The 26,988-nt window shown below is 58.7% G+C and overlaps 1 protein-coding gene across 1 annotated transcript in view; it reads right to left on the reverse strand.

Annotated features, from left to right (window-relative positions):
• Positions 1–26,988, reverse strand: part of CDH4 (cadherin 4) — a 534,326-nt gene that overhangs the window by 39,445 nt on the left and 467,893 nt on the right. The window contains exons 5-7 of the mRNA XM_057312450.1: positions 21,102–21,257; positions 13,517–13,661; positions 2,929–3,101 (exon numbers count right to left, since the gene is read on the reverse strand). Of these exons, the coding sequence (XP_057168433.1) occupies positions 2,929–3,101; positions 13,517–13,661; positions 21,102–21,257 (474 nt within the window). The remainder of the gene's footprint in view (positions 1–2,928; positions 3,102–13,516; positions 13,662–21,101; positions 21,258–26,988) is intronic.

The raw sequence follows: 26,988 nt of genomic DNA on the forward strand, positions 1-26,988 counted from the left end.
CTGTCATGGCCCCTCCAGCTCCTCCTCCCTCAGGTGTCACCGAGGTGCCCATCGGGGAAGGGGGTGTGGGAGTGGGCTTCTCAGGGCCCGTGACCTTGGGGGTCTGGGCGGATGGCTGGTTACCTCAGGGCAGGGCTGCCAGATGGAGCAACTAAACGTGCCAGCCATTTACATGTGAACTTCAGACAAACAACAAATGAGTGTTAGTGTAAGTGTGTCCCATGCAAGATTGGGGGTTCGCTTACACTAAAACGACTTGTGTGGAGCTCAGCTCTCACGGGGTGTCCCGGGCTTCGTCTGGCAGGGTGGAGCACAGCCCCTCTGCTTGGCTCAGGAGTGTCTCCGGGAGGACCCCCTGCGAAGGGCCTGGGAAGCCAGGCTCGGGTGGGCAGGCGCCAGGTTAAGAGAGATTTCCCTCCAGTGTCGGGGCAGTGCATGCCCCCCCCCCCCCGGGAGCCCTCGTGTTCCCATTTCTGAGAGGAGGACAGTGCTGGCCACCATGGAAGGAGCCAGGGGTGCCCGGAGCTGCCCAAGCCTGGACATGGCCCAGAGAGGCCTCCGCGCCCTGCCTGCTCTGGGTTCCGGTAAGGCCCGGGGTGCCGCACATCGTCCAGGCCTCGGTAGCTTCCCTGTACCCCCACGTGACCTCCCAGTACCCTGGGGCAGAGCCTTGCTCTTGCTCTTTGACCTGCGACCTGTGACACTGGGCACTTGTGAGCCACTGCAGACTGCCTTCCTCACTTGGAAAGACAGACTTGCCAGCATCCCTCCTTCGGCCCCCCCTCCCCCGGGCCGTTTTGAGGATTAAAACGTGGTCATCCGCAGCGCACAGCGCCTGGCCGCGTGGAGCTCCTGTGGAGTTTCCGTGGGGCTTCCGTGGGGCGCCCGAGGGGCCCCAGTGCCTGGCACAGACCCTGCCCACAGCGGGTGTTCGGTACCTGTCTGCCGGAAGGTTGGAAAGGTCTGGAGACGCCCACGGGATGTAGCCACTGTTGCTGTGAGTGGCCAGGCCAGTCTGTCCCAGTCCTTCGTGGCCTGAGCCTGCCCCTTCATAAACAGATGAGAACCAGGACAGGCCCCCCCGCCCCCAGCATGGCAGAGCTGGCCGGAGGGGGACCGAATGGAAGCCTGCTCTCCAGTGCCGGGCCCTGTTCCTAAGAACCGGCAGCGCCTCCGAGCTTTCCGATGGTTGGGAGGCCTTGCCTTCTTCTGCAGCCGGATGGGTCCTCCGGACAGAGGCTCTGAAAACGCCTCTTTCCTTCGCGAAGGCCTGGCGTTGTCCCCGGAGCTCCGTATTACGTCAGATGGAGCAGACGACAGCTGCGTCGGCTGGACACTCAGCCTGCTTGGCAGGGCACCGCCCCTTCCCTCCCTGCTGAGCCCACCAAACTGGCATCGCTGTGCCCATTTCTCAGAGAGAGGGCACTGAGGCCGGGGCTCAGAGGTGTCCCCTGACTTCCTCATGGCAAGGCCGCTGGAGAGGACCACCCTGCAAGCTGCTGAGCCACGAGGCTGCATAAATTACTTCTCACGTGACCTCTGCCCCAGCCCAGTGCCCTGGTTCACCGCCCCGTACAATTTAGGAATGCCGAGAAAAGCACCTCGTGCCCTTCCTGGGGTGGGGGGAGTGATGGAGGGGGTGGCACTTTCCATGCCGCCGCCTAGCGTCTATTGATTTGGAAGGCACAGGTGGGGCAGCGTGGCTGGACCGCTTCCGGCAGCTTTGCCAGGGGTGAGGTCTAGACTCGAGGTGTTTGGCGCCCCCATCTCCAAACTTGCCGGGATCACCAGGTGTGGGGAACCAGTCTGGGGAGCGAGAAGCTGCCACAGCTTGGCTCTGAAAAGCCACACTTAGCAAGGTCCCGGCTCAGTGCCCCCAGACCAAGGTGAGGCCCCCCGGAACCCAGGCCATGAGGCCTGCAGCGCTTTCCGGGAAGAGGAGCCGGAGGCCATCAAGACAAGTGTGGCTACAGGCTCTGCAAACGAGCCCCCAGCAGCGAGTGAGCGGCACACCCTGTTGCTCTGAGCTCAGCGGGGTCTCCTCCTAGTCCTGGGAGCCGCGTGCTTTCAAGGGTAAACTGACTCACGTATCCTTTAGAGGAGACGCCAGCCTCTGGTCACCAGCAAACAGGAGGCCATCGTGGAGGCCCAGAGGCAGAAGGAGATGATGCTCGTCTGGGAAGCTGGGAGTACTCAGGGCCGCCGGCTGGGGGCTTTCAGCTGGGAGCTCCTGATGACCCTCCCAGCGGCCCCGGAGGCCGGTGACTGGGACAGCGTCATCTACCCAGATGGGAGCCCGTGGCCCCATGCCTGGAGACGCTCATTCTCCAGTGGCAGCAGCAGCAAAGGCTGGCTCTGGGGTCTGGCTCTGGGTGGGGTGGACACTGGGGTCCACACTGAGGGGGTGAGGGAAGGTGGGTACAATAGAGGTCCCAGCCTCCTGGGGTCACAGGAGGGGCCGAGAAGCTGGGAAGTCCTCGTACCCAGCCCCAAATAAGTCGCTTTGGCCTGAGTGGAAGTGCCGCCCCGTCCGTGCGCCCCACGTCATCATGGCGGGACTACCAGGGTCAGATGCAGGACCGGTGTCCTGGGCAGGGGTTGGCGCTCACGCTCCCAGACAGTCGCTAACAGCCCCCAGACGCGGGGCCCTGCTGAGGCCACACCCTGAGCAGCACAGAGGTCTGCCCCTTGGCACCGCACTCACCAGCCGGGCCTGTTTGGAAACCTCGTGCGGGACTGGCTCCCGGATTCGCTCAAAGGGCTGGCGGCGAACACTTAGGAACGGCTTTGCGGACACCTCTTCTCCCAGCCAGGCTCCACAGGAGAAGGGCCTCCTGGGGACCCGACCTGGGCTGGGGTCAGCATCTCCCACACGGCTGCAGGGGCGAGGCCATGCTCCCCCGGCCCCTGTGACGCCCCCCGCCTCACCTCTCGGTCCAGGCCGGCTGCCACGGTCACAACGTCCCCTGTCTCGCTGTTGATGGTGAACATGCTCTGGGATGGGCTCTGCGGGGTCTGGGTCACGATCCGGTACCGCACCATCCCATTGGCCGTGGTGCTGTCGTCCGCATCATTGGCCGTGACAGTCATCACATAGGTGCCTGGGACAGAGAAAGCATCTCAGATGGGAGCGAGCTGGTGTGTCGGCTGCAGCCTCCACGCACACCCCCAGGGCAGACATCGCCAGCCAATCCGATCTCTCTGGAGACGGAGGGAACCGCACATCCTTCCCGCACCCCACATCGTCGGAGGTGGGGCTAGAAAGCAAGGCTGTGGCCCCCACTTCCCCATGGAGAACCGTCGAAGGATTTCTTCCAGAGCTCAAGGCTCCTGCGAGGCATTGGCTCTGACTTCCTTCTCTCTCAGCGGCGGGGAAACCGGGGCCCAGAGAGGAGGGAAGAGCGGCACGGGCTGCGGAACCAGGCCTGGAGCCGGCTTTTCCAACCCCAAAACCAGCGCCCTCTCCCCTGCGCCTCACAGTGTTTGCTGGGGCTCAGCCGAGCGCTCGTGGGGTGTGGCGCGGCGGGGACGTTGGAGGCGCCCGGAGAAGGAGCAGAGCCTGGCACGGCACGGCTCTGCGGAAGGTACAGAGCCCGTGCTTGAAGGACACACAGAAAAGGAGCTGACAGGGGCCCCGGCAGGGGAGGCTGTGCACACGGGAGAGCGTGCATGTAGGGGGGCCAGCGGGACATGCGGCCGTCTGTGTTTCAGAGATGCCCCGCCGCTCGGTGTCTGTGTCCTGACCATGCACAGGGCTGAGCTCCGTGGTGGATGGTAGCACAGCCCCCCGTCCTGTTAGTGTCCACCCTTCCCTGCCTTGGGAGGCCCTGGTTGGGTCAGCACATCCCTCCCCCTGGCCACAGGGATCAGATCAGCTGCGGGCACCTTACCCATCAGAGTCGGCAATAACTGCATTTGCTGGGGTTTCTGGGAAACCAACATGCTGGGTCTGCCTGGGTCAGTGAGTGACGCTGGGGACGATGGTCACTTTCTGGCCACAACTAAAGGGGCTGAAGGACAGGGCCGTCTTGGATCCTCAAGAGGGGCTCAGGTGACAACTTCTCACTGGGAAGCCCCTGCATCGAGCTGCACCTGAAGCTATTCCCTAAAGGCTTTTTAAACATGCAGCCTTTTTTTAAAGAACAGTTTTAGGATAACAGCAAAATTAAGGGGAAGGTACCCTATAGACTTTTTGTATAATTGAGCCCAAGCACTTCCCTTCTTGCCATTTTAGTTTTCGTCCCTTGCAACCCAGAGTTCTGACTGGCACAAACTCCCAGCCCTGGGCCTCTGGAGTCTTGGGCCTGGAGGCCCTTGTCCGGAGCCGCACGTTTTTAGTTCGCTTCCTTGTTCCAGAACAATGTGCTCCCTGGGGCCCTGCAGGGGTGCAGGGAGTGTGTGCACCTACCTCGATGCCATCCTTTCTTGGGAGTTGTTGTCTGAGGCAGGGGCTGAACTGGGCTTGGGGTTTCAAGCTGTGCAGCTTAGCCGTCAGGCCCGAGAAGGGGGTGGGGGACAAGATGGGGAGGGGGAAGGGCTCTAAGCCCCAGAAACCCCATTTCAGCTGGGCCTCAACTTCATCATGAGCTCCTTGACGAAGTCCCCACTCCCAGCGCGGCCCCTGACAGGTGCGCCAGGGAATCAGAGCTTCGGGGAGGAAGCATCCCCAAAGCTTTCAAGTCCCAGGCTCAGAGTCAAATTTGATGCCTTCTGAGAGAATGTTCTGGAGGCAGAGTGTGTGCAGGCTGGATGCGGCTGAGACTTTTTCTCTCCAGAACCCACCCAGTGGGGCCCCTGGGCGTGGAGGGCTCAGGTCTGAATTGTTGGCAACAAGACCGGTCCTTCTGTTTTGGGCTCGTTACAGTTTCATCTAGGCAACCACCTCATTTGCTACGTTCGGGAGTCTGCTCTTTTAGACCAAATGATAGACTTCTAAGAATTCTTTTCTGACTGCACACATGAAACACACCCACGGAAACCAGTGCGTTTTCACAGGAAAATATCAGAAGGTACAATGTAGGAAAAGCGGCCAGTGGCCCTGCCGCCTGACGCACCCAAATGTTTATCACGGAGACGCTCTTTGCTCCTCCTTTTTTAGAAAAAACAAAAACACTTAATTACTGATCAAAGAAATGAAAGGCATTTTTCACATGCCAAAAAGGCAAACACTCTTTAAAAATAACAATGGTAGAGAATAGCGGGGATATACAGGAAACGGGCCGCCCGGCTCCCGCAGCGTCCAGGGGGCACATGGCCTCAGCTTCTGGACGTAGTCTGGCTGCCTCTACCCAAGTCTCTCTAAAATGTCTCCAGTTGACAAATCTACTTCTAGGAATTTATCCTAAGGAAAAAAGTCACAGATGTGCAATAGATGATTGATTCGTGTCCCCAGCTGTCCGTGCTGACCCGTTCCTGATAGCAAAGCAAGAAATCCTCCACAAACAGTAAATATGCAGTATGTGCCAAGCACCGTGCGTGTCCGTGAGCAGCACAGAGACAAGGTCCCTGACACGCAGGGGTGGGTGTGACGATTAAACCCTCAACATGAGGACCTGCCTAGGGATGGAATGTTCCGTATCTTGGCTGTGTCAGCCCCCGTATCCTGGCGGGGATGTTGTGCTGCGCTTCTGCCAAGACACGACTGAGACACTGAACACACACGCCAACGACAGCCACCCCGACAGGAACACGGGACCGTAACACACCACCCGCGGGAACAGCGTGGAGGGCCGCCCAGCGCCCGCGGGAACCAGCCCAGGAGGTCGCAGCGCCCTGTGGGTCAGATTTGGAGGAAGTCAGACCCTCCATCTCTATAACAATCCAGGAAGCCAAGCGGTCATCCTGCAACTGTTGGCCGAGAACAGCTGGGAGTCCATCACTAACTGCTTCCCCAGTTTTTGTCCAGGCTTCTGAGTCGGGGCCGGCCAGAGAAGCGGGCCCCCAACCAATGACACGGATGCCCACCTCCCGCTTTCCCAGGCCCACAGCCCCATCAGGGCACAGCTGAGCAGCCCCTGTCCCACCGTGAAGCTCTCTGCTCCGCTGCCCATCTTGGAGTCTTTGCTCAATGCAGGTGGCGGGGGCTGACCCCCCGGCTCCGGCCGGCTCTGGGTAAACAGCCTTTGTGGCTCTCACCGGGGTGGGCTTTGCTCATTTTCACGTCACCGTCAGGGGAGCCGAAGGGTGCGGGGCTCTGTCTCAGGTTGCACGCTGGGTGCGCATCCGCAGTGATCGCAAACAAAAAGTTCAAGTGGAAAAACCCCTGACCCATGAGGCTCACATCTGGTGGTAAAGACAAGCCATGAGCATAATCAGTGAACGATAGTAACAGTAGGCCAGCAGGGTGTTGGTTAAATAAGTCATGATGTTGTTATAACTTTGCTATCATGGAGTAGTGTGAAGCCATTAAAATGTTCTAGACGGGTACTTCACGATATTTGAAATTTTCATGACCTATGTGCGGCTCACCAGAAAAAAACGAGGTCTCTAGACTGTTCGGTGACCCCGATCTCTAAAGTAACAACATGTTTATGCAAAGGCGAGAAGGCCAGAGGGCGTGTGACGGATGCGCAGTCCCTGAGAGCGGCACTGTAGGTGGGAGTTTGAGTTTTCCTCTGTGATTTTCTCTGTATCCTCCATGGCTCCTTCAAGGCTATCACTTGTTTCTCAGAAAGTAAAATATTACTTAAAAAAAAAAAGGGACGATAGAAAAAGAAAAAAGGCAGCCGAAAAACAGAAGGTGTGACTTTGTGCTTAGAGCCTAAATCATGACTTGGTTTCTCTCAAGAAGAAGAGATTCTGAAAGCCCGGCTGGGATGCCATTCCATGGTCAGGCGGCCGACGGGTGTCATGGGAGCGCCCTGCCGTGAGTGGGAAAGGGACCAGGTCTATGGAACAGCAGAGACAAAATAGGAGTGTTCCGGGCCCTGGAGCAGAACCAGGGCCAGAGGAGATGGGAAGATGCTGGCGGAATTCCTTTCTGAGAGCCTGGCGGGCCTCCTGGGGGAGGTGGCCTGCCTCCCTGTCTGTGCATGGTCTAGACCCCGTGTGTGTGTGTCCACCCAGCGGGCACAGGACGTGTACTGACCTGGGGCCGGGCTCTAACCTGGGCTGCACCCCGCCTGGGCCCGGAGCTGTGGGTCCCTGTGCTGCCGTCTGCTCCTGACACACGATGGCTTCCCCTCCTGACCCCCGCTCCAGCCTTGGTCACCGGGTTCTTTCCCCTGAGTCCTGGTGGTCCTCAGCCTGCAGTAGACGCTGTGGCCTCCTCCGTGCCCTTCTGTGCTGGGGTTGGGTGGATGGACCCCACACCCGGCTCTAGAGCTGGGCCCCGACAGGCAGTGGCTGATGGCCGTGACCTTGCACCCTCCTGCAAGGCTCGGGCAGGGTGGGTGGTCTCTGGAACATCCACTAGTCAGCTTGCGGCCTTTCATTGGGCACGGAGAAGGTGCAGGAGGGGTGGGGAGGCGTGCCAGGCCAAGGGCATGGCTCGAAGCAAGAGAACTTTATTATCTCCCAGTTCTGGAGGCTTGAAGTCCAAAATTAAGGTGTCTGCCTTGGTCCTAATCTCTCCTTCTTAAAAGGGACACCAGTCCTAGTGGATCAGAGCTTGTCTTAACTAATTATGTCTGCAAAGATCCCGTTTCCCAGTATGGCCGCATTCCGAGGTTCTGAGTGGACCCAAATCTGGGGGGCACCATTCCACCCAGTACACGGATTAAGCTGGGGCTGAGGTGGGCACGGCTGACCCCCTGGCTGACAAGACACGAGAAGACAGACCTTCCCACCAGATGCCTTTCTGTGGCCTTGGGTGACTTCTGAGGCCAAGCTGGGCTCAAGGTGGGACTGGCAGGGCTCAATCCGGATCAGACCCCAGTTGCCGCTCCCGGGGCCTGGTTCCGCACCATCACTGAGCTTTCTGGAGGCTGGGGGTCCTCTTCTGGAAGCTAGGCGTCCCCTGTGGAGTCCCGGGGGGCAGAAGAGCTGCCTGTGAGCTGCTGCCTGGGGCGTGAGCAGGGCCTGTCCCCGAGTGTCTGGACGGCCGGGCCCTGGCCTGCAGGGTGTGCTCCTGGCCTTCCTGCCTCCTCCAGCCTGAGTCCACACACCACCTTGAGCCCCAGTGACCCCAATCACACGGAGTGCACACGGTGCATCCCACGGTGCATCCGTGGAAGCCATTTGGCCGCGGTCCAGGACGGGGCGGGGGAGGGGCTGCACAGAGGAAGCGCTCACACCAGCAGCTCACATCTGCAGCCACGTGTGAGTGAAGCTGCGTCCCGTTCCCCGGGTCTGGAGCGAAGCATCCTTCCAGGGCTTTCTCTGGGCGCCTCCTCCGGCTCTCTTGCCAGCAGCGAGGTTTCCATTTTTCTTGGGAAACGGAACAGAACCTCAGGATTGTGTTTTCATCTACGTGGGGATGCTGCTGCCGCCCGAGGTGCGGGCCGTCTCTACCGGCTGCACCAACAGGAAAAGGGGAGAACGCGGAGCGTCGGCTCTCCAGCGGAATTCATGTTCGAGCGCTGCCGTCCGCCTTAAAGGATTAATTTCACAAGCCTTAAACTGCAGTTTAATTTGAAAACTAATTCAGCCCCATAATTGGCTTTCTGCTCAAATCACTGAGGCTAAAGATTTAAATTCTTAATATTCAGATGACTTTCAAGTATCTGGCGCCCTCTGTGCACTAGCCCGTGGCACTCGTCTCAGGGAGACCGCCGCCGGCACAGAAATAAATAAATAAATAAACGGGCCACTAATAGAATAATCTATTTAAGCAAAAACTCTGCATTATCTAGATGAAGGTTTCTTTGACTTCATTTTCAGCCTATAGATTTCTCTGCTATTTAATATTTTAAGGTGACATTAATTTCAAAATTTATAATATAGGCCCTTGCACAATTACAAGGGGTTAGGGAAATCAAGAATTCCAATTAAAGCCTTTTTTAGTTAAAAGATCATCACTGTGGATTATTACTCTTTCCGTGCAAGGTTCGAGAAGCCTGCCTCGTAGAGTTGATGGTCGAGTGGCTCCGAGCTCCAGGACGCGGGACCCGGGCCTGTCCTGAGCACCGGGTGGGCTCTATAGGGCCAGGCGAAGGCTGGGGCTCACCGAGAACTGCCTTCGTCCCCAGAGAACAGACAGCAAGCTGGCCACACACCGAGTAACTAACTCCATGAGTTAAGGAGTATTAACGGAAAGCAGGCAGGACAGACACCTCCGAAGAAGTGATATGTGAGCTGAGGGAGGAAAAGGGGCCAGCGTCACAGCGACTGGGGGAGGACGTCCAGGCTGAGGGCACAGCATGTGCAAAGGCCCTGGGGTAGGAAAATGCTTTTTTTCCTGAGGGCCTGGGATGTTTGCTTCTCTGCCTTTGCCGGGCTGTGCATCTGTACCACCCATTGGCACGTACGTGGCATACGGATTTCTGGGTTCCTCAACTGGACAATGGACTCCTTGAGGGTGGGGTTCATATTTTCCTATCCTGGAGAAAGGCATTCTCACATACAACATGTACCTTTCTAGGGGGACACTGCCCATGCTACATTCTGTCTTTCTCTTTCCTTCTCCTTCCTTCCGCCTGATAGTGGATGGGATGCTTGGAGGTCCAACAGCCATTTTGTGACCATGTGTTGAGAAACAAGAGGGGGAGGCACGGACAGCTTCAAGTTGTCCCCCAAACTCCTACTGGTACAAGTTGGGTTTTCTGCGACTTGCGGCCAAATGCATTCCTGACACAGACTGGGGAGGGGAAGCAGTCTACAATCGTTAGCACTGTGGCTCACGAGTCAGACTGCCTCCTTTCTACGCCTTCATTCCCTTATCTCCAAAGTGGGGAAAAGAAAAGTGCTTATCCCATAGGGTTGTCGTAGGATTAAGGAACTGAATCTGTAGGGAGGTCTTAGAGCAGTGCCTGGCAGGGGTAGGGGATGGTAGGTGGGTGGGTGGTGGAGGAGGGAAGAGCTCCTGTCTAAAAGGCAGCACAGGGGCCCTCCTGATGGAGGCGTCCAGCTGCTTGACCATGGTCACAGGAATCCACACGCACGGTGACACTGCATGGAAGCACGTATACACATGCCTGCGTGGGCGCACGCAGGTAAACTTGCTGGCCTCTGAGTGAGGTCTGCGGATTGCACCAGTGTCCGCGTCCTGGCGTGATCATGCATGATGGTTCTGTGAGCTGTTCCCACTGGTGGAAATGGGTGAAGGTTCGTGGGGTGTCTCTATTATTTCTTACACTGCGTATGGTGGACGTCTGCTGTTTGCACCTCCCTGGTACCCAGCCCCCTTTTCTGGAGCAATGATCTGGTTTTCCTTGGGGGATCCACACCCACCACAGGCTCAGACCCTATGACTTGGAGGGGTCTAGAACCGGACTCTGTTCGTGCTTGAAAGAGGCTCACAGTCCATGCCCTGGCTGTGGGGACTGCCTCAGGATGGGCACGCCACCCCAGCCAGATCCTGGGGATCTGCTGGGGCTCCTGCTGGACTCCAGCAAGAAGAGGTCCCTCTCCCGGGGCTGTCCGCAGCTCACGGTCACGTCTGCGGCTACTGAGGCGTCTTGTCCACAGGAAGAGAGAGCTTCCCAGAGAACGAGCCAGCACCAAGGAGAGGGGAGTCGGACCGTGGCAAGCAAGGCCCCAGCGGGTCCCACTCTGGCCACGGCACTGAGGCTGCCGCCCGTCTCTGGACTCGGCAGTTATGTGAGCCAATGCATTCCCTTTTCCAGGGGGCTTTCGAGGTGGGTTTTGGAAACCTGGAGATTTAACAGCTGAGATCGGAGTAGAAGACACTCTTGACCCCAAACCACAATGATCATGGCTGCACCAAACAGGACGGGCCACCCTGGTATTTCCACACCCTCCGAGCCTGTCCCATCCAGCAGCACCAGCAGCACCAAAGAGGACTTCATACCGTGGTGGGGCGCCGGGGCTGGGGAAGAATGTGGAGTGAGCGTGGGGTCCCCCTGGGACCCAGCCCTGAGTCACTTCGCTCATGTCCCCAAATGAACCACCCAAACCTTAGAAGATTTTTATCTGATGAGTCAATGTTTAATACATCTTTCCATTTGTTTTCTCTTAGAATGGGCATCTGAAAGCTTCCCTTAGCCCATCATGCCAGAGAATAGTGACTAATTTCTGGTGATAGGTTTTCCTTACCCCGCAAAGACGCCACGTGAAACCTTCTATTACGGTGACTAACTGACGCAAGGCAGGACATCACGGAGACTGTTTCTGGCGCTTCTGCTCAAGGATGCCGTGGCACGGTTTGTTTGGGGTCAACTCGCCCTTGACCAGGCACGTGAGTGAGCAGCATGGCACCGCTCCGCCCCAGGCCTTGCACGAAGCCGCGGCGTCCCCGTTCCCCTCTGAGGGCTGTACCGGGATCAGAGACAGATGCGGGGTCCCCCAGGGACCCTGAAAGTCAGTCCACACCTAGTGCAAATGGTCCGTGAAAGGCACAGGAGTGAACGGGAATAGAGGACCCGTCTTGGGATCCACACCAGCCTTCCGGGCTTCCAGGCCATGCTCGGCATTCCAAGCGGCCGGGTGGAGCTGGGGCGATGGGGTGGCGGGGGGGGGGGGGGCTGCTCCAATCTCCAGGCTTAAAGGTTTATCAGGATTTTGAGGAGGAGACACAGCAATTTGCTGCTTTTGTTATCCTAACGAGTAAAGCCAGTTACACATCTGGGAATACTTTCTCCATCGATTCGTTTTAAAATAAGACCGTGGGAGGTTTGATTTGTGATATCCAGGCGCATTTACAGAGTGTGCTGGGTCGTGGGGAGAGAGGCCCACCACATCCGTGTTAACAAGCAAGCCCCCCACCCCAGCCCAATACCCGCGCCCCCACCCCTGGCTGCCTAAGGAGCTGGCTGCTTGCAGCTAATTTGTCTGCCGGCCGCCTGCCCCTGCTCAAGGGACTGTGGGGAGGAGCTGCCCAAGGAGCGGGCAGCAATAATGGCACATCCCGTTCCCTTCACTGACACCAGGCTGGCCTGCATCTCGTGATTCCGCGACAATCAATCGCAAACACAATTCACCTTGTTGGGAAAGCAGCCCCTGGAGACGGAGCTACGACAACCTGCTCCCAGCGGGGAAGCGATGATAAATGCTTGCCCTGGCCGCCCCGCCGTGGGCTGCGGGCCGTGTGGGATGCGGCTGACCCCTCCGAGCACGGCGCTCCCTCCCGGCAAGCGGGAAGCCGGCTGGGCTCCAGGCTCCCGGAGCTCGAGCGACAGTGTGCCCAGAGCCACAAGCCTTCCCAGGAGCCTGGACGCCCTCCCGGGACGGGGTAGTTGCCAGGCCACCGGGGTGGGGTCACCCGCTCAACTACAGACGCCCAGGGACACCTGAGGTTCAGGACGACAGGAGTACTTTGCCACTGTAGGCGGCTCCCAGGTGCTGCATGGCGCACAGGGATGCGTGAAAATGTTGTTCCTCTGACCCTCCCGTGTCACTGGGCGTCCTGCACTTCCGTGGCTACTCCTGGCAGCCCCGGGGGTGCTCGGCTCAGCTCCACCTGCCCAACCCCGGCCAGGGCAGCTGGCCCAGGGACGCTGCCCTATGCCCGCAGGAGACAGGAGCGCAGGGCTGCACTGCTCAAACTGGGGTATGCACGGAAACCCGCCCACACCCCAGGCCCCACCTACAGAGACTGGATCACGGGGGTGGGGGGGGGCGCTGAGAGGCTCTAGATTTCTACTGCATTCCCAGGTGCTGCTGCTGGTCCCCAGGCCAGGTCTAGCATCGGCTGGAGGTTCTGGCCCCCCCACACCTCCTGGGACCTTGAGGCTCGTCCTGGGTAAAGGGGAGAGGGAAGGTGCCCTGCAGAGACGTGCTTAGCAAGGGCTGTGGCGCACGGTCATGTGGTCAACATCATTTATGCCAAACTGAAGTCTGGGGGAACACTGGCGCTTGGGTCAGCTCTGAGGGGAACTGAGGCCTGCGGGCACATGGGCTCACCGCTTGAGGCCGTGGGAGTCTGGCCTCCTCGTGGGCTTCCTACAGGGCTTGGGATAAAATGGAAAGTGTGGCCCGGGAGACCTCAGATGGCGGGTCTTCTCTCTGACCTTGTCTCTTGTCTCAGGACCTCTGCCCATGCCTTTTCCTTCCCCAGGCTCCCTTCCAACACCCCCCCCCCCAGCCCAGACCTTCTCTCGAAATGGCTCCTTGTCACGCCTCAGCTCTCGGCCGACAGGTCACCTCCACAGAGGGGCCCTCCCTGATTTACAGGTGCCTCCACGACCCTCCGCGCCCCTGGGCTCCTTCCGAACCTTACTACCTGTGCTGTGGCGTCTGTACTTGCTTTAGCTTGGCTTTTGTCTGCACCCCCCTCCGCACCGTGGAGTCCATGAAGCAGGGGCCCTGCTCTGGGGGTCGCGTGCGGCCTGCAGCGGGCACGTGGCATGCACCTGCCACATGAGCAGCTCTGCGGGGGAGGCCCGTGGGGCCGTCAGGGCTCCCCAGGCATGGGGCCCCCTCTCCCGCCGCCTCCCGCTCCGCGGGCCCGGGGCCTCACCTGGCTTGGAGCCCTCGTCCACGGAGCCATTGTAGACCTGGTTGATGAACTCTGGGCGGTTGTCGTTCATGTCGATGACGTAAATATACAGGTCGATGGGGTTCTCCACCTTATTGCCGTTCATGTCCACTGCATGTGCTCTGAGCTGGAAAGCAGCACAGACACCGTCAGCCTTGGCGGTAGCCCAGGGCAGGTTCCTGCTGGCCCACAGCTCGGGGCTGGCACTGACGTAAGGGCCTGGGCCCCTCCAGGGACAGTCTTGGCAGGGGGTGAGCCCAGGACATGCCACAAAACTTCTCTGAGCCTTGGTGTTCTCCTCTGGGGAAACGGGGAAGGGGCTAGGAGAGGACCCTTAATTTTTGGATTTTTTTTTTGTAAAGATTTTATATTTATCCATTTGTGTGTGTGTGAGAGAGAGAGAGAGAGAGAGAAAGTGAGCAGGGGAGGAGCAGAGGGGAGGGAGAGGGACAAGCAGACTCCCCACTGAGGACAGAGCCTGACGTGGGGTTTGATCCCAGGACCCTGAGGTCATGACCTGAGCTGAACCCAAGAGTCCGACGCTTCACTGACTGAACCACCCAGGTGCCCCAATGTTTGGATTTTTTACTCATTCATTCATTTCATTAATTCATCCAGTCCACCAGGATCTGTCAAGGGCGTCCACGTACCAGGCACCGGCTGGACACTGGATTATCGCTCAGGGGCACAGACACGGCCCAGCCCTGGGGCTTCTCATCGAGAAGGCAGATGGACACCAAGAAGGAAGAGAAGGCACATGGAACTTGGGGGAACTGGTAGTGACTGGCTGGGGTTGGGAGGAGGCCAGGCAGGCCTCTCAGAGGAGGTGATGTTTGAGCTGAGGCCTGATGAAGGGGACAGGGAGAAGAACCGGCCTGAGGTCCCCATGGGGGACACGGAGTGGCGGAGGCCTGGGGGCAGCAGCGGGGGCTGGGGAGGGGTCATGTGGGACCTGGGATTTAGGGGAGAACCAAGGGGTGGAAAGGGGCAGGGTGTGCCCAAGGTCTGTCCACATCAGAGCTGTGACTGTCACATGTCCCTCTACTGACATCTCATCACCTTGCAAGCTGTTCACATCGGACCTCGAGGTCTATGCCACAAGACAGAGCCACACCGAGGGTGCGAGAGGAGCGCGTGCTTGAGGCCTGTGGGTGGGACATGTCTACGGGCTGGGGGGGGGGGCACACAATCCTGTCCTCCTTCGTGCCCCGTGTCATGGCCGCTCTGCCTGCCCCAGGGAGGCTCGGGCCGACAGTGTCTACAGCAGCCCCGGCGCTTTGGTTCAGTCCCGACAGCCCAGAGTGGAATTTTACCCCTGAAGTGGGCTGTTTGAGAAGCTCCAGGCTGGCTTCCCCTAGGAGGTGACCCGCGTTGTCGCAAGGACACAGAGTAGGCTGATTCCTGGGGGTCCTCGGCCCCTGGTGCCAGAAATGACTGCACACTTGGCACTTCGGCTCCAAGCACCATGTTGAACGGTCGTGCAGCCCCCCTCGCTGTTTCGGCCCCCGCCCCCCATCCTGCTGTGGAAGCTCTTCCAGTGGCGGCCGGGCGATCCTTCATCTTGTCAAACGCAGCCGCGCGCAGAGTCTGAGGTCAAGAAGCCGCCGAGAAAAGGTACTCGTGAGCTACAATTAACGGTAGCGTCTTCTCACTGGAGCGACACTGCTGGCTTCAGTGCTGTCAGCAGCAGGGGCGGCGGCCCGGCGGGGAGGGCGGGGCTCCTCCTGTCTCACCCCTACCCCATCCCCACACTTTCCATGACGTTTGGGCTTCTGTGGGCAGTCTCCAAGGCTCCCCACCGCCATTCACCTCTCAGGCTGGGCATGCGCTGTGGGCTTTGGGGGGGGGGGGTCCCGTCTTGGTGGAGAGACGAGATGCACCAGGGAAGCCGTCTGTGGGTGCCTTCTGTGACCTGCAAACCTGTGCATCTCATGCAAAAGGGAGTTCCTGCCTCTGCGACGCCGTGAGCAGGAGGTCTGTCCCTTCTCACCACGGGAGGGAGACGGGCAAACACCAGCTCAGCGGCTTGGTGGTGCGTCTCCGTGGGGACAGGAGCAGGGAGGAACCAGTGCGCACCTGCCACCTCTCAGGGGCTCCCTCCGCTTCGTGTCTGAACTGTGGGCCACCATTCTCCTCCTGAGGTTCAGACGGCAGAGCACTCCACGCGGGCCCTGGAGACATCCTGCCAGGCGTGTGCCTGCTCAGGGCTGGGCAAGGCCCCTGGAGCCCGCGTGGGGCACCCGCCTCAGCGTTCACGAGCGCCTGCGACCAGTGTCGTCCCGATCTCTATTTCAGAGATGGTGCGAGTGAGGCGCAGGAAGATTAGGGAATTTGCCCAAGACGAGAGCAGTGGCAACACTCAGTAGCAGGTCTGTTTATGGAACCCTCAAAAGAACCTTCTAGAGAATCATCCGGCAAAAGCAAACGTGACTACTCTTTGTTTCGTGCATTTGATCGCCGATGTGCTGTTGGTCTCAGAGTGACCCGTGTCACAGTCCATCAGCTTGCGCTCAGGTAGGGGACGTGGTCGAACTGCCTGAGGGTGTGGGGTGTGGAGCCCCAGAGGTGGACGCAAGGGGGGGGCACCCCATGAGCGGGCTACATTTAGACGGGGGGGAATGTCTGGGTGGGACGGGGTGGCCTCGTGGCTCTGAACTCACGGTGCTGCCCTGGCGGGCAGGTGCACGGGAGTCGGAAGCGGGAGGTGAGGGCAGATTCAGGGCACAGCTGCTGGCCTGAGAGTGGAGGGGACCGCGGGTCAAGGAATGCGGGTGTCTTGAGGGGGGAGAGGGGCCCCAGCTGACAGCCAGTGAGGAAAGGGGGGATCTGGATCCGCCAGAACCTGGATGAGCAGGAAGCAGACGCCTCCAGTAGGCCTCACCTTGATTTCCACCTTCTGAGATCCCAAGGCAGAGCCCACTGGCCTTCCTGACCTACGAGCCCGGAAATGGGCGTGATTTTAAGTGCTAAGCTTGTGCTGGCTTGTTACTCAGCAGAGGGAGCTAACACTGAAGGCTGGCTCAGCTGCCCCGAAGGCTCTGGTGGGCGTCCTACGAGGTGGCAGCCCTGAGAGGGGCTCACGCCTGAGTCTTCGGAGAGGGGTAGGATGGCCTAGAGCGGCTTCCCGTCCCTGGGGAGGACGGGAGTTCTCGAGGGCTTTGCCACGGTGGGACAGAGAGCTGAAAGACGGAACATGAGCTTTCAATCCAGAATTCGGCAAATGGATCTGGCCGTTCCTCCGATCTGGGTCCCGCCGACTTGTCACCTCACGGGGGCTAGGGGTCACACCGCTGGAGGTGGCAGCCAGGGGTGGCCCTGGGAGACCGTCCTCGCTTCTGTGATGGGGTCTGAGGAGGTTGAGGGGGGCAGCCCCATGGAGAACGTTTCCCGGTTCACGACGGGCGAGCAGGAAACACTCAATACACCTCGGCCTGGCTGGATTTCTCATCTCCCGAGATGGAAGCTCAGCGCGTGGCGGGGGACAGAAAGAACGTGTGCTGAGTGTCTGGAGGTGAGCAGGTCGCCCGGAGGCCCAGACACGGAGCCGAGTGTGCAGAGACAGGTGGACGGTCCCCCACAACAAAGTTCCCTGCTTCCTCTCCGGCCGGCCTGGGTGAGGAGGGGCTGTGGCCTGCAGGCACCCTTGGAGAGGGCCAGCGGCCTCCCCTCCAGGCCCAGCAGGCCACTCCAGATCCCTGGGGACTGCCAGCCCGTGGCCCCCAGTTTTCTGAGGGAGCTGTGGACGCCCCGCGTCTCCTGGGCAGAACGGGTGCCGAGCGAGGCGTTGGAGTCACATCGGGCAAAAGGAACAAACAGAAATGGAGGTGAGCGTGAGAGGCGCACGAGGGCTAGGCCGCTGTGCAGGACGCCGGCCGCTGCCTCGGCACTTGGTGGGTCGACAATCCTGCCCGTGAGCAGGGGGCAGGTAGGCGACACTCACTCCCTGGAGTGGCCTTGCGCCTTGGGCTGAGCCGTGTCCGCCGGCGGCGGCCCCGGTTGCTCCGGTGGGCGGCAGGAGGGCTGAGCCGGACCCTTGCCAGGGAGCTGGGACTTCCAGGGCTCACTTTGGTGTGAAATGCCGAGGAGAAGCAGTTCACCAGAAACACCAAAAGCAGGTCTCCTTTTGAGCTCAAGGTTTCAAAAGTAATTAAAATAAAGTGAGAGGGAGAGCCTTCCCACTCGGTGTGGGTTCTCTCGGGTGGATCTGCCGTCAGCAGGCGCTGGGGCCGCGCCCTCCGAATCAGGCTTGGCTGACACCATGCCAGCGCTGCCCGTCCCCAGAGAGGGCCGGTCTCACAGCCTGAGACCGCGCAGCCCGCGGGCCCCACGCTCGGGAGGGACCGTGTGTGGTTAAATGCTCTGCTGTCACTGTCTTGAAATCCTTAGTCCAGATGAGGGCCCCCCACTTCATTCTGCACCGGGACCTGGACTCTAGCCGTCCTGACCTCAAGAGCTGAGCCGGACCTAGTCTGGGGCACCCCTTCCTGCCCGGCTCACCAGGGCCATGGCACGCAGAGCGGCGGGCACCGCAGGGCAGCCTGGCCCAGGGTTTATGACAAAGGCTTTTGTTCAGTCTGGAAGGTCCATAAGAAACAGCCAGATGTATGGTGACTAACGTAACATAATAAAAAATTAAAAGAAACAGCCAGAGAAGGCACCCGTACTGGGGACAGCAGAGGTCGCTGGAGCCCAAGGAAGGCAGGAGAGGTGCCCCTCCGAGAGCTCCCCGTCCCCAAACCGCTGAAGCAACCGTGTGACATTCCAGCAGACACCAGAGCCGCCTGGGGCCAGCCCCACCGGCAGGCCTCTGGAGAGGCGTGGGGCTCCTCAGGCCCAGGAGGAGGGGCTCTATCTAAGCCACCGCGATAACTAAAGACGGATCTGTCTAATCCTGAACGAGGTGAACATGGGCATCAGCAAGTGGCCTCCCCGTGGGGCCGTTCGGAGACAAAGCCTTCCATGCCAGAGGGGGCTCTTGAGGTCATCGGGTCATCAGGGACGAAGACTGCAGGGCAGAGGGAGCCCTGACCAGGGGGCGAGGTGGCAAGCCAGCAGCCCGCCTTCCTTTTCTTCTCACTTGCTGGAAACATTCGCTCGTCCCCCAGCACCGGCTGAGCATCCCCTTAGACTCCGGGGCACAAGTGCCTGGAACAAGGCATTCTAGAAGGGGCAGGTGCCTCTGGGAGGGTAGACAGGCCACAGGGAGGGAGGGAGAGAGAAGGGCAGGGAGGAGGGGTGGTCCGTCCCCACCGTCTGGCCCCTGGTAAGTGTTTGGTGTGGGAAGGACCACGCCTTATTTCACCAGTGCCTGGGAGGAGGCTCCCGGGAGCCCCTTGGGGGGAAGGCACCCCTGGAACTGCCTGCCTGGAAGCCAGCGGCCAAGTGCGCCCGAGTGTCAGCGGCCACCTGCTCCCCGGGTCCCTATGTCGCGTGTTTCCTCCACATTCCCTAGCCCCATGAACAAAATCATCAGCCTGGCTCAGAAAAGATGTGATGATTTTCCTTTAGATACTCATGCATCCAAGGGACGCTGGTTTTTCCAACCAGCTAACAACACAATCTATTTCCCTTGTACCTCCTTCTCCCCGACCCCGGCTCGCACGGTCTGAGAGGCGGTCCGGACGGCAGCCACATGCCCATTTCCAATGGCGTCTCTAGCGCAGGACGCACAGGGGCGGCGGGATCTACACCCACTCCTCCAAGGCCTGTGGTCCGGCAGCTGAAGAATCTGGGGACACAGCCTTTCTTAAGGGCTTCAGGCCAACGGGCTTTGATGCCTCTTAATCCCAGGACAGGGTCAGCTCCCCTAGAGTGGGGCCATGTTTAATCATGTTATCACTGGAGACCTACTGCCAACCATAGGACCTGACACATACTAGATGCTTGAGAAATGTTCCCTGGATGGATGGATGGATGGATGGATGGGTAGATGCATGGACAGAATGGATGAATGGAGGGATGGATGGATGGATCAGTGGATGGGTGGATGAAGGAAGGAATGGATGGACAAATGGATGGATGGACGGATGGATGGATCAGTGGATGGGTGGATGGATGGATGAGCAGATGGATGGGTGAAGGAAGGAAAGAATGGACAAATGGATGGATGGATGTGTAGATGGATTAAAGAATGGACGGATGAAGGAAGGAATGGATGGAGGAATGGATGGGTGGATGGATGTGAGATGAAGTGGGAAACACAAGAGGTAAGAGTCTGGAAGTATGAGCAAGGTATCTCTTGGAAGCTGCTCTGTAGAGGGATGTTTGGGTCTAGTGAACTGGGAATTTCTAGAGCTTTGATTCCATACCTGTGTCTCTACTATTGGAGAAAACCATAGGGTGGGCAGAACCTTCTCATCCATGTCACTAGCCTCTGTGCAGTTGAACCCACTGGGACTTGGGCAACCAGTCTGAGACAGGAAACCCTGTGACTAAGAGAGGGTGGACCAGCCTCCCCACTGGGGCTTTCCCAGGTCCGATCAGCCTAGCACCCTACTTCTGATGGGGTGTCAGGTGTCCCTTGGGGAGGCCACCATTGTCAACAACGGGGTCAACCTCTTCCACCAACTCCCTCCCTCTGTAAATGGCTAGTGTGCATCCCCTGAGGCCCCGGCTCTGTTCTTGGGCCTGGGGATGTGGTATGGACAGACTGATGGCTCCGTGCCACATGGAGCCTCCCCACTAGTACCAGCAGGTGCCCGATGGCCCCGAGCAGATGACCAGAGAGCAGTAGCATGTTGGGCCATAGTCGGCACCGTGGGCTGAAGTCAAGTGAAATTTGGGCTGATTACATCCACATCAGGGCAAGAAGCTGAGAATTCCATCTTCTCAAATGATGGTCTTCATTTCCAAATTACAGCCGAGGCCCTGGGCGTTCAGCTCTCACGATGACAACTACAAACATGCACACGGGCCTTACCGAGCGCTGGGTTCTGCCCTCCATGCTTCGTGCACGCTAAGCCCCGAGTCCTCCCACCCGGTGAGGGGGCCATGGTCCTCACCGCTGCCTCCAGTTCGTACCACCCCCAGCTGGTGCGGGCGAGGAGGCAGGGCCGGGACAGGGGACTGGCCATTGGGCTGGAGGACACGAGACCCCGCTGTTTCCACCTGAGCTCCGAGACCCCTCTCCCGAGCCACCGCGCCAGTGAGCCCCAGCAGGGGAGGAGCCAGGAGGCCCTGGACGCCAAGGCCTGCAACTTAGATTTTCAGGTCTGTTTCTCCGAGATGGAGCTGCTGCAGGAGCGTTATCCCAGAGCAGCGGAGGATGGGGCTGCTGACAGAGCTGGCTTTAGGAAAAGGGCCCGAGTGTGCCCGGCGGCCATGCGACCCCTCCCCCATCAGGAGTAACCAGATCCTGGGAGCACATGTGGATCCAGAGCTTCTAGACCAAGTGTCCTTCCGGTGTGGTCCAGACCTTGCTGGCTTTGCCCGGGGACGTGTTAGAGGTGCAATGTCTTGGGCCCACCCGAGTGCACAAAATGAGCCAACCAGGGTGGTGCCCAGCCCTGCGGCCAAGTCCAGGGCAGCTCACGCCCACGTTCTCCCTCCAAAGGAAGGAGGTACTCACGTGGTAGGAGGCCCGCTCCTCCCGGTCCATGGGCCGGGTGACGTACATCCGGCCAGACATGGAGTCGATGCTGAAGACCTCCATGGGGGGCTGGTCGGCGCCCACGCCTGTGATACTGTACCGGATGGGGATGTCGTTGTCTTTGTCAGACCGGATCTGGAAGGAGGAGCAAGAGAAGAGACCTGTCAGCCTGCCACAGGGAGCAGGGGCCACGCTCCCTCAACTGACGCTCACCCCACCCTGGATTTCTGTGCACTTGGCCGTCTCTCGAGTCGGGACCACAGCTAATGCTTTATCCACTGTGGGAACCGGAAGGGTAGTCAGCAGTCAGGGAGTTAGGGCGTGCCACCAACTACCCGTCTAGTGGCCCACCGGGAACGGGGACAGAGAAGACACAATGGTGCAAGTTGAAGTCTCTGCAGGGAGTGTGGGACACACGGTAGAGACCGCCAACACCGCTGAGGAAGACTGGAAACGATGGTGGGACATGGCCGCGGACCTGATGCCAACGCTGCTAGTGTCCGCCATCAGACTGGGGAAAGATGCAGGAGGGACAAGGGAGCAGACGTCACAGAGTCCAGCGGGAAGAGAGGCTGGGACCCGGCATGTTTACACCCTAAGTTTTCACCCGTGTCCCATCTTCTCGCTCCTTTGACGGAGGCACCAGGGGACAGGACCCGGTCTCTGAGGGGCAGGAAGGAACCTGACCAGCCCGGAGACACAGATCTCACATTGAATTTCACACTGAAGCCAGTTGTCAAGATGGCTACAGCGCTACGTACACACAGCAGTATTTTCACAGAGAAGCGGGATGTTGTTGAAAAAACAATTTAATAACGTTTCTCTGGCTCCCAACTCCCGAGGAAGTTATCGAGGTCTGACCGAGGAAGAGCGAGACAAGCTCACAGTTCTGTGTTCTCCAGGGGGTGGGGGACCAGGGGACGGGGTAAGAACGTTAGTCTTTGGGACACAAAAAGGACAACAGTAGAATTAAAAATAAGATGTACAGTATGGTGACAGACGGTGACGTGCGTTTCATAACGTAAATAATTGTCCAGTCACCTGACAGGTGTGCGTTGTACACCTGAGATCGATGTAATACCGCATGTGAATTATACTCCAATAAAGAATTAAAAAAACAGGATGTACATCTTCCATTTAGAGGAAGCAAATCTCTTGCAATGATAAGGGGCACCCGATGGGAACGGGGTCGCCAACTGCAAGGTCACTGGCTTCTCGGAGCCGTGGGAAAATAAACCACAGAGATTGACAAGGTCTGATGGATAAGGTCAAACTAACAGATTGGAATTCAACTTTGAATACAGTTGACTCTTGGACACGGGTTTAGACCGTGCCGGTCCATTTGCACACGGATGTTTTTTGATAAATCCGGTATAGTATTTGCCCTTCCTTATGATTTCCTTAACGACACTGTCTTTCCTCTAGCGGACTTTGTTGTAAGCATACAGTTAACACACGTAACATACAATATATGTGTTCATCGACTCTTGATCTTGTTGGTAAAGTTCTGGTCCACAGTGGGCTGGTAGCAGTTAGGTTTTTGGGGAGTCAGAAGTTAACATGTGGATTTCTGGCTGTGCCAGGGCCAGCACCCTAACAACCCTGCATCATTCAGGGGTCAACCGCACACCTTTACAAAATACAGCTGCTTTTTTTTTTGGAAATCAAGCGGTGGGGCCATAACAACGTTTCATAACAAACTGGACCACAACGGAAGCTCGGCTCTACACAGCAGAGTTGGCCCGGACGCTTTATTACAAGATTGCAGTTAAAATTGAATGAAGACCCCGCCCCCCGAGGTCATGGACACAGAGGACAGACGGGTGCTCGCCAGACCTGGGGGTGCGGGGCGGGCAAGGTGAGTGAAGGTGACACTGGGGCACACTTCCTGGTCTGGAGTAAGTGAGTCATGAAACGAGACACCAAGGTGGCCACAGCCCATGGGACTCTACGCATCTTTGCTGTCCCTGAAGTTCTCATCACAAGGAAGTCTGTTTGTACCCACGCAAGATGACACAAGTTGAGTAGACATCTTGGGTGATGGTTTGGAAATGTACCCCCCTCCCCCCTCCACATACTCTTCCCCTCCCCACACCCCTCCCCCACCCTTAGTGCCTCCCCTCCAATACCCCTCCCTCATTCCCATACCCCTCCATCACTCCCTCTGCAAATCATTCCCCACCCTAACCCCTCCCCCTCCACATACCCTCCCCTACCTCATACCCCTCCCCCTCCACATACCCCTCCCCTACCTCATCCCCCTCCCCCTCCCCCCCCTCCCCACCCCCACACCTCCCCCAGTCTGTGAGGACCATCTCTGTTCCCGTCTCCCACGTCCTGGCTTCCCTGGCTCTGCCCTGAGCAGCACACGCCCAACAGGGTTTCAGGCAAGGCCACTGAACGAACGGCCAGGGCTGGGGCTGGGGACACACGTCGTTCCATGCTGTCCCCTCGGGCCGTGGAAGTAGTGCTGGAGCCGCCCCTGCCCCCCCGCAAGCGATGACACACTGGGTCCCGTGCCTGCTGCCCCCTGCCTGCTTGCTCGCTACCAGCGCTGGGCGCCCCAGGACAGGTGTGCACCCTGTCTTCATCGCCCACCACCCATCAGCCGTCAGACAGAAGAGCCGTGTCTGAGCAGCCCAGCGCAGCAGCCGTGTCCAGGGAGACGTGCCCTGCGGGAGGACAGGTGCTCTTCTGGCCACCAGGCTCTGGCCCCAGGGGTCGGTTCACAGGAAGGCAGCCCTTCGAGGCCGACAGCCACCTCTTCTCCCTCACTGGAGGGAGTTGGTGCCAAGCTGTGGTCGCCGGGGAAACGGGGTGGTGGCAACAGTCTGGGTCCCAGAGAGGAAGGCCCTCCTGCTACCTGCCCCTGAGCTCTTGCTCGGTGTGTGGGGGACCGGTCACAGCAGATCAGACCCCGTTTTGGAGACAGGGACCTGCGTAATTAATGGAAAACACTCAAGGCTAGCTGTCTGCGAAGCACCAGTCTGCCTTCTGGGAGCAAGGAAAGTTCTAGAAGGGTCAGTGAGTTCTGCACTGGCGCACATGGTAGGTCCCAAACTCGCAGCTGAGCCGTGCTGGATAGAGGAGGTCCCTGGGTTGGAGCCAGGTGGTCCTCCAGAGGCGGGGCTGTGACACAGCCCACCCGCCCAGCACACTCTTGCCGCGTTCTGGTGCAGGGCGCCAGACTGCCCATCCTTCATGGGGAAATTTAATTATGAAACCACTGAGAAGAACCCACCACATATTTAAAGAGGTTTTATTTTTTGCAAAGGAATCTGATTACATTTTGACCACCGGGTGCCTTTGCGTAATTCCCCGGGTGCCGCTCTATGTGCGTGTCCGGGGCTCTGCACCGGCTCGGGATGCTCTGAGCTCCCCCACAGTTTACCACATTAAGAAGAAATACTGTACAAATGAATTCACCAGATCAGGGGAGAGCAGTTTCCCCTTGATTTGTGTCTGGAAAATGAGAAAAACATCACAGCAGCATACGATAGGGCCATGAATAAAGAACACAGACAGGCATTTCCATCACCCACCTCACTTTTACGATGCCACGGAGAATTATGCTCTTTTGCATTTGTTATTAAAGGACAGAACAGATGGTAAGAGGTTAGTTTAAAGTGACGTCTACATTAAAGTAACTTACGGTGCCGGGCGATTGTGTTCACCCGGGGACTTCTGCTTGGAAGGCCGGCTCTCGTCCTTAGGAAAGGCCGGATGAAATGAAGGATTCTGGCAGAATCTTCCCCAAGGAAGAGATATTTGCCTAATCTCAAATGAACTTGAAACTGGAGAAAAGTCACCATGTGTGGTTTTGAATCACAAACACCTTGGAGGTTTATTCCCGAAGCATCGAAGGGGAGAGAATCACGTCCCGATTCCGGCAGAGAAAGCCCCGTGCCAGGAGACGAAGACACCCCGCCAACCAGAGAGGACCCTCGGCTTCAGGCTGTGCCCCCGGCCTGGCCCCCGCCCCCTTCACCTGGCGGCCCCGAGGCACTTCAAGAACACCTTCACGCGCTGTGGGCCAGGCCCTCACACGGCTCGTGGGCCAGTGGAATCAGAGACACTAAAAATGTAAGCCCTCTTGACCCACAAATAAAAATGTGATAAAGATTGTTGGAGAAGGAATAGGGTCTGAGAGGCTCCCGGGGAAGAACTCAGAGGCAAGGTTCCCATTGAATGTTCGGTCTTGTCCGCTGCCTTGTACAGTTACTGGACACGCTCGTGCGTGCACACACACACACACACACACACACGCACATGCGGCTGGATCCTCCCTCCCCTTTTGCACCCGGCGTCCTGGAAGGTGCCGGCTCTGTGTCCTCAGGGCCTTGCCTGGCCGCTATGTGGCCTCCCCGGGACTCCTGTCCTAACATTTCAAAGCTGCTTCCAAGTCCTTGGGCTCAAGCCCTTCGTGACGATGTAAGTCTTCAGTGAAGTGTTCCAGCTCTTTCTCCTTGTTTGGGATTAAACCTGGAGCCTTTCCCAGGGAAACAGACTGCACACCCTCATTTTCGTTACCTGTTGGGACTTGTGAGTTGCCGTGGTCCCCACTTCTCCAACCCCTCAGAAGCACTGAATCATGATGGCAGCTGTGCCCACCCCGTCGGCCCCAGACCGTGCAGGACGCAGGTAGGCAGACTGACGCTCAGCCGTGGCTGCGGCTAGCCAAGAGAGGCAATTTTCTTTTAAAACTCGACTCCCACCAGAACCCAGAGGTAAGAGAACGATTTCACTAGATGCGTTTGTAGCTCCCGTGCGGCCGCAGCGGGGCCCCAGCTCTGACTGCTGGGGCTTCTTGGTTTTCACGTCGACAGAGAATCAGGGTCACCTCAGGCTTTATGTGTCTGCTGTGCTGTCTGCTTTGCGTGAACGTTCGCCTGTCCTTCCTCCCTTCCCGTGTGAGTACTAAGGATGGCCGGCGCTCTTCTCTGGGCCCGAGGAACACGCACGGGGCAGGCTCGGTCTGCCAGGACGGCGTGTGCAGGCCTGGCACTGTGCACGCAGGGGGTGCTCAGTAAACACTGGATGGACGAATGAAACCAGGACACATGGCCTGGGGGCAGGGGGCGGGCAGACGAGGAAGCAGATGGCCAGGTCACTGCCAGGTGCCCAAGGGAAGACTAAGGCCATGGTGGGTGGGTGGCAAGAAGGGCTTTCTAGAGGAAACAGGGCTTCTCTGAGCCCCATAGGATGAGGGAGCAAGCATGCACAGATGTGGGGAGTGAGGCCCAAGGGGGTGTCAGGCAGGGGCAGGCGGCAGCACAGGGATCCTGAGGTGGGAGAGAGAAGGTCCACCTGGGGGCCTCACTGGCTGCTGGACGAGGGAGGAAGGAAATGAACAGAGAAATGAGACGGGGGAGGCAAGTCAGAGAGAGGAGCGAGGTTTGGTCATCACTCACCTCACCCAGAGTGGAGCCCGGAGCAGAAGAGGGGGGGGTCCTGGGAAGCTCTGCTGCTCCCTCACCTGCCCTTGTGGAAACCTCTGGGAGCCTGGGGGGCAGGGGAGGAGTCAGAGTAGGAGTGTGGCCACCTCTGCCTTCCATAGGCCTCCGGAAGGACCCGTGGAGGCTGGGGGAGGGGCTGGCACACAGCGGGGCGCGCTCCCTCCTTGCCCACCAGCACGGCAGGGTGAGGCTGGCAACGGGCTGGCCCGTCTTCGACCCACCCTTGACTGAGTTCGTCTTTGCCCAAATCAGGGCTTCCTCCTCCAGGTCCTTATTCCACAGAAGTCTCCACTGTTAGCCGTGCAGGAATCTCCACCCCATCCCGGAGCTCCTTAAGGATCCCAGAACGTCCAGCCCGACCCGACCACCTTATCCAGTCCATTCTGCATAAGGGGGCACAGAGGACCAGA

The sequence above is a fragment of the Ursus arctos genome, unplaced genomic scaffold, assembly GCF_023065955.2.
Source record: "Ursus arctos isolate Adak ecotype North America unplaced genomic scaffold, UrsArc2.0 scaffold_16, whole genome shotgun sequence".
Classification (NCBI taxonomy): domain Eukaryota; kingdom Metazoa; phylum Chordata; class Mammalia; order Carnivora; family Ursidae; genus Ursus; species Ursus arctos.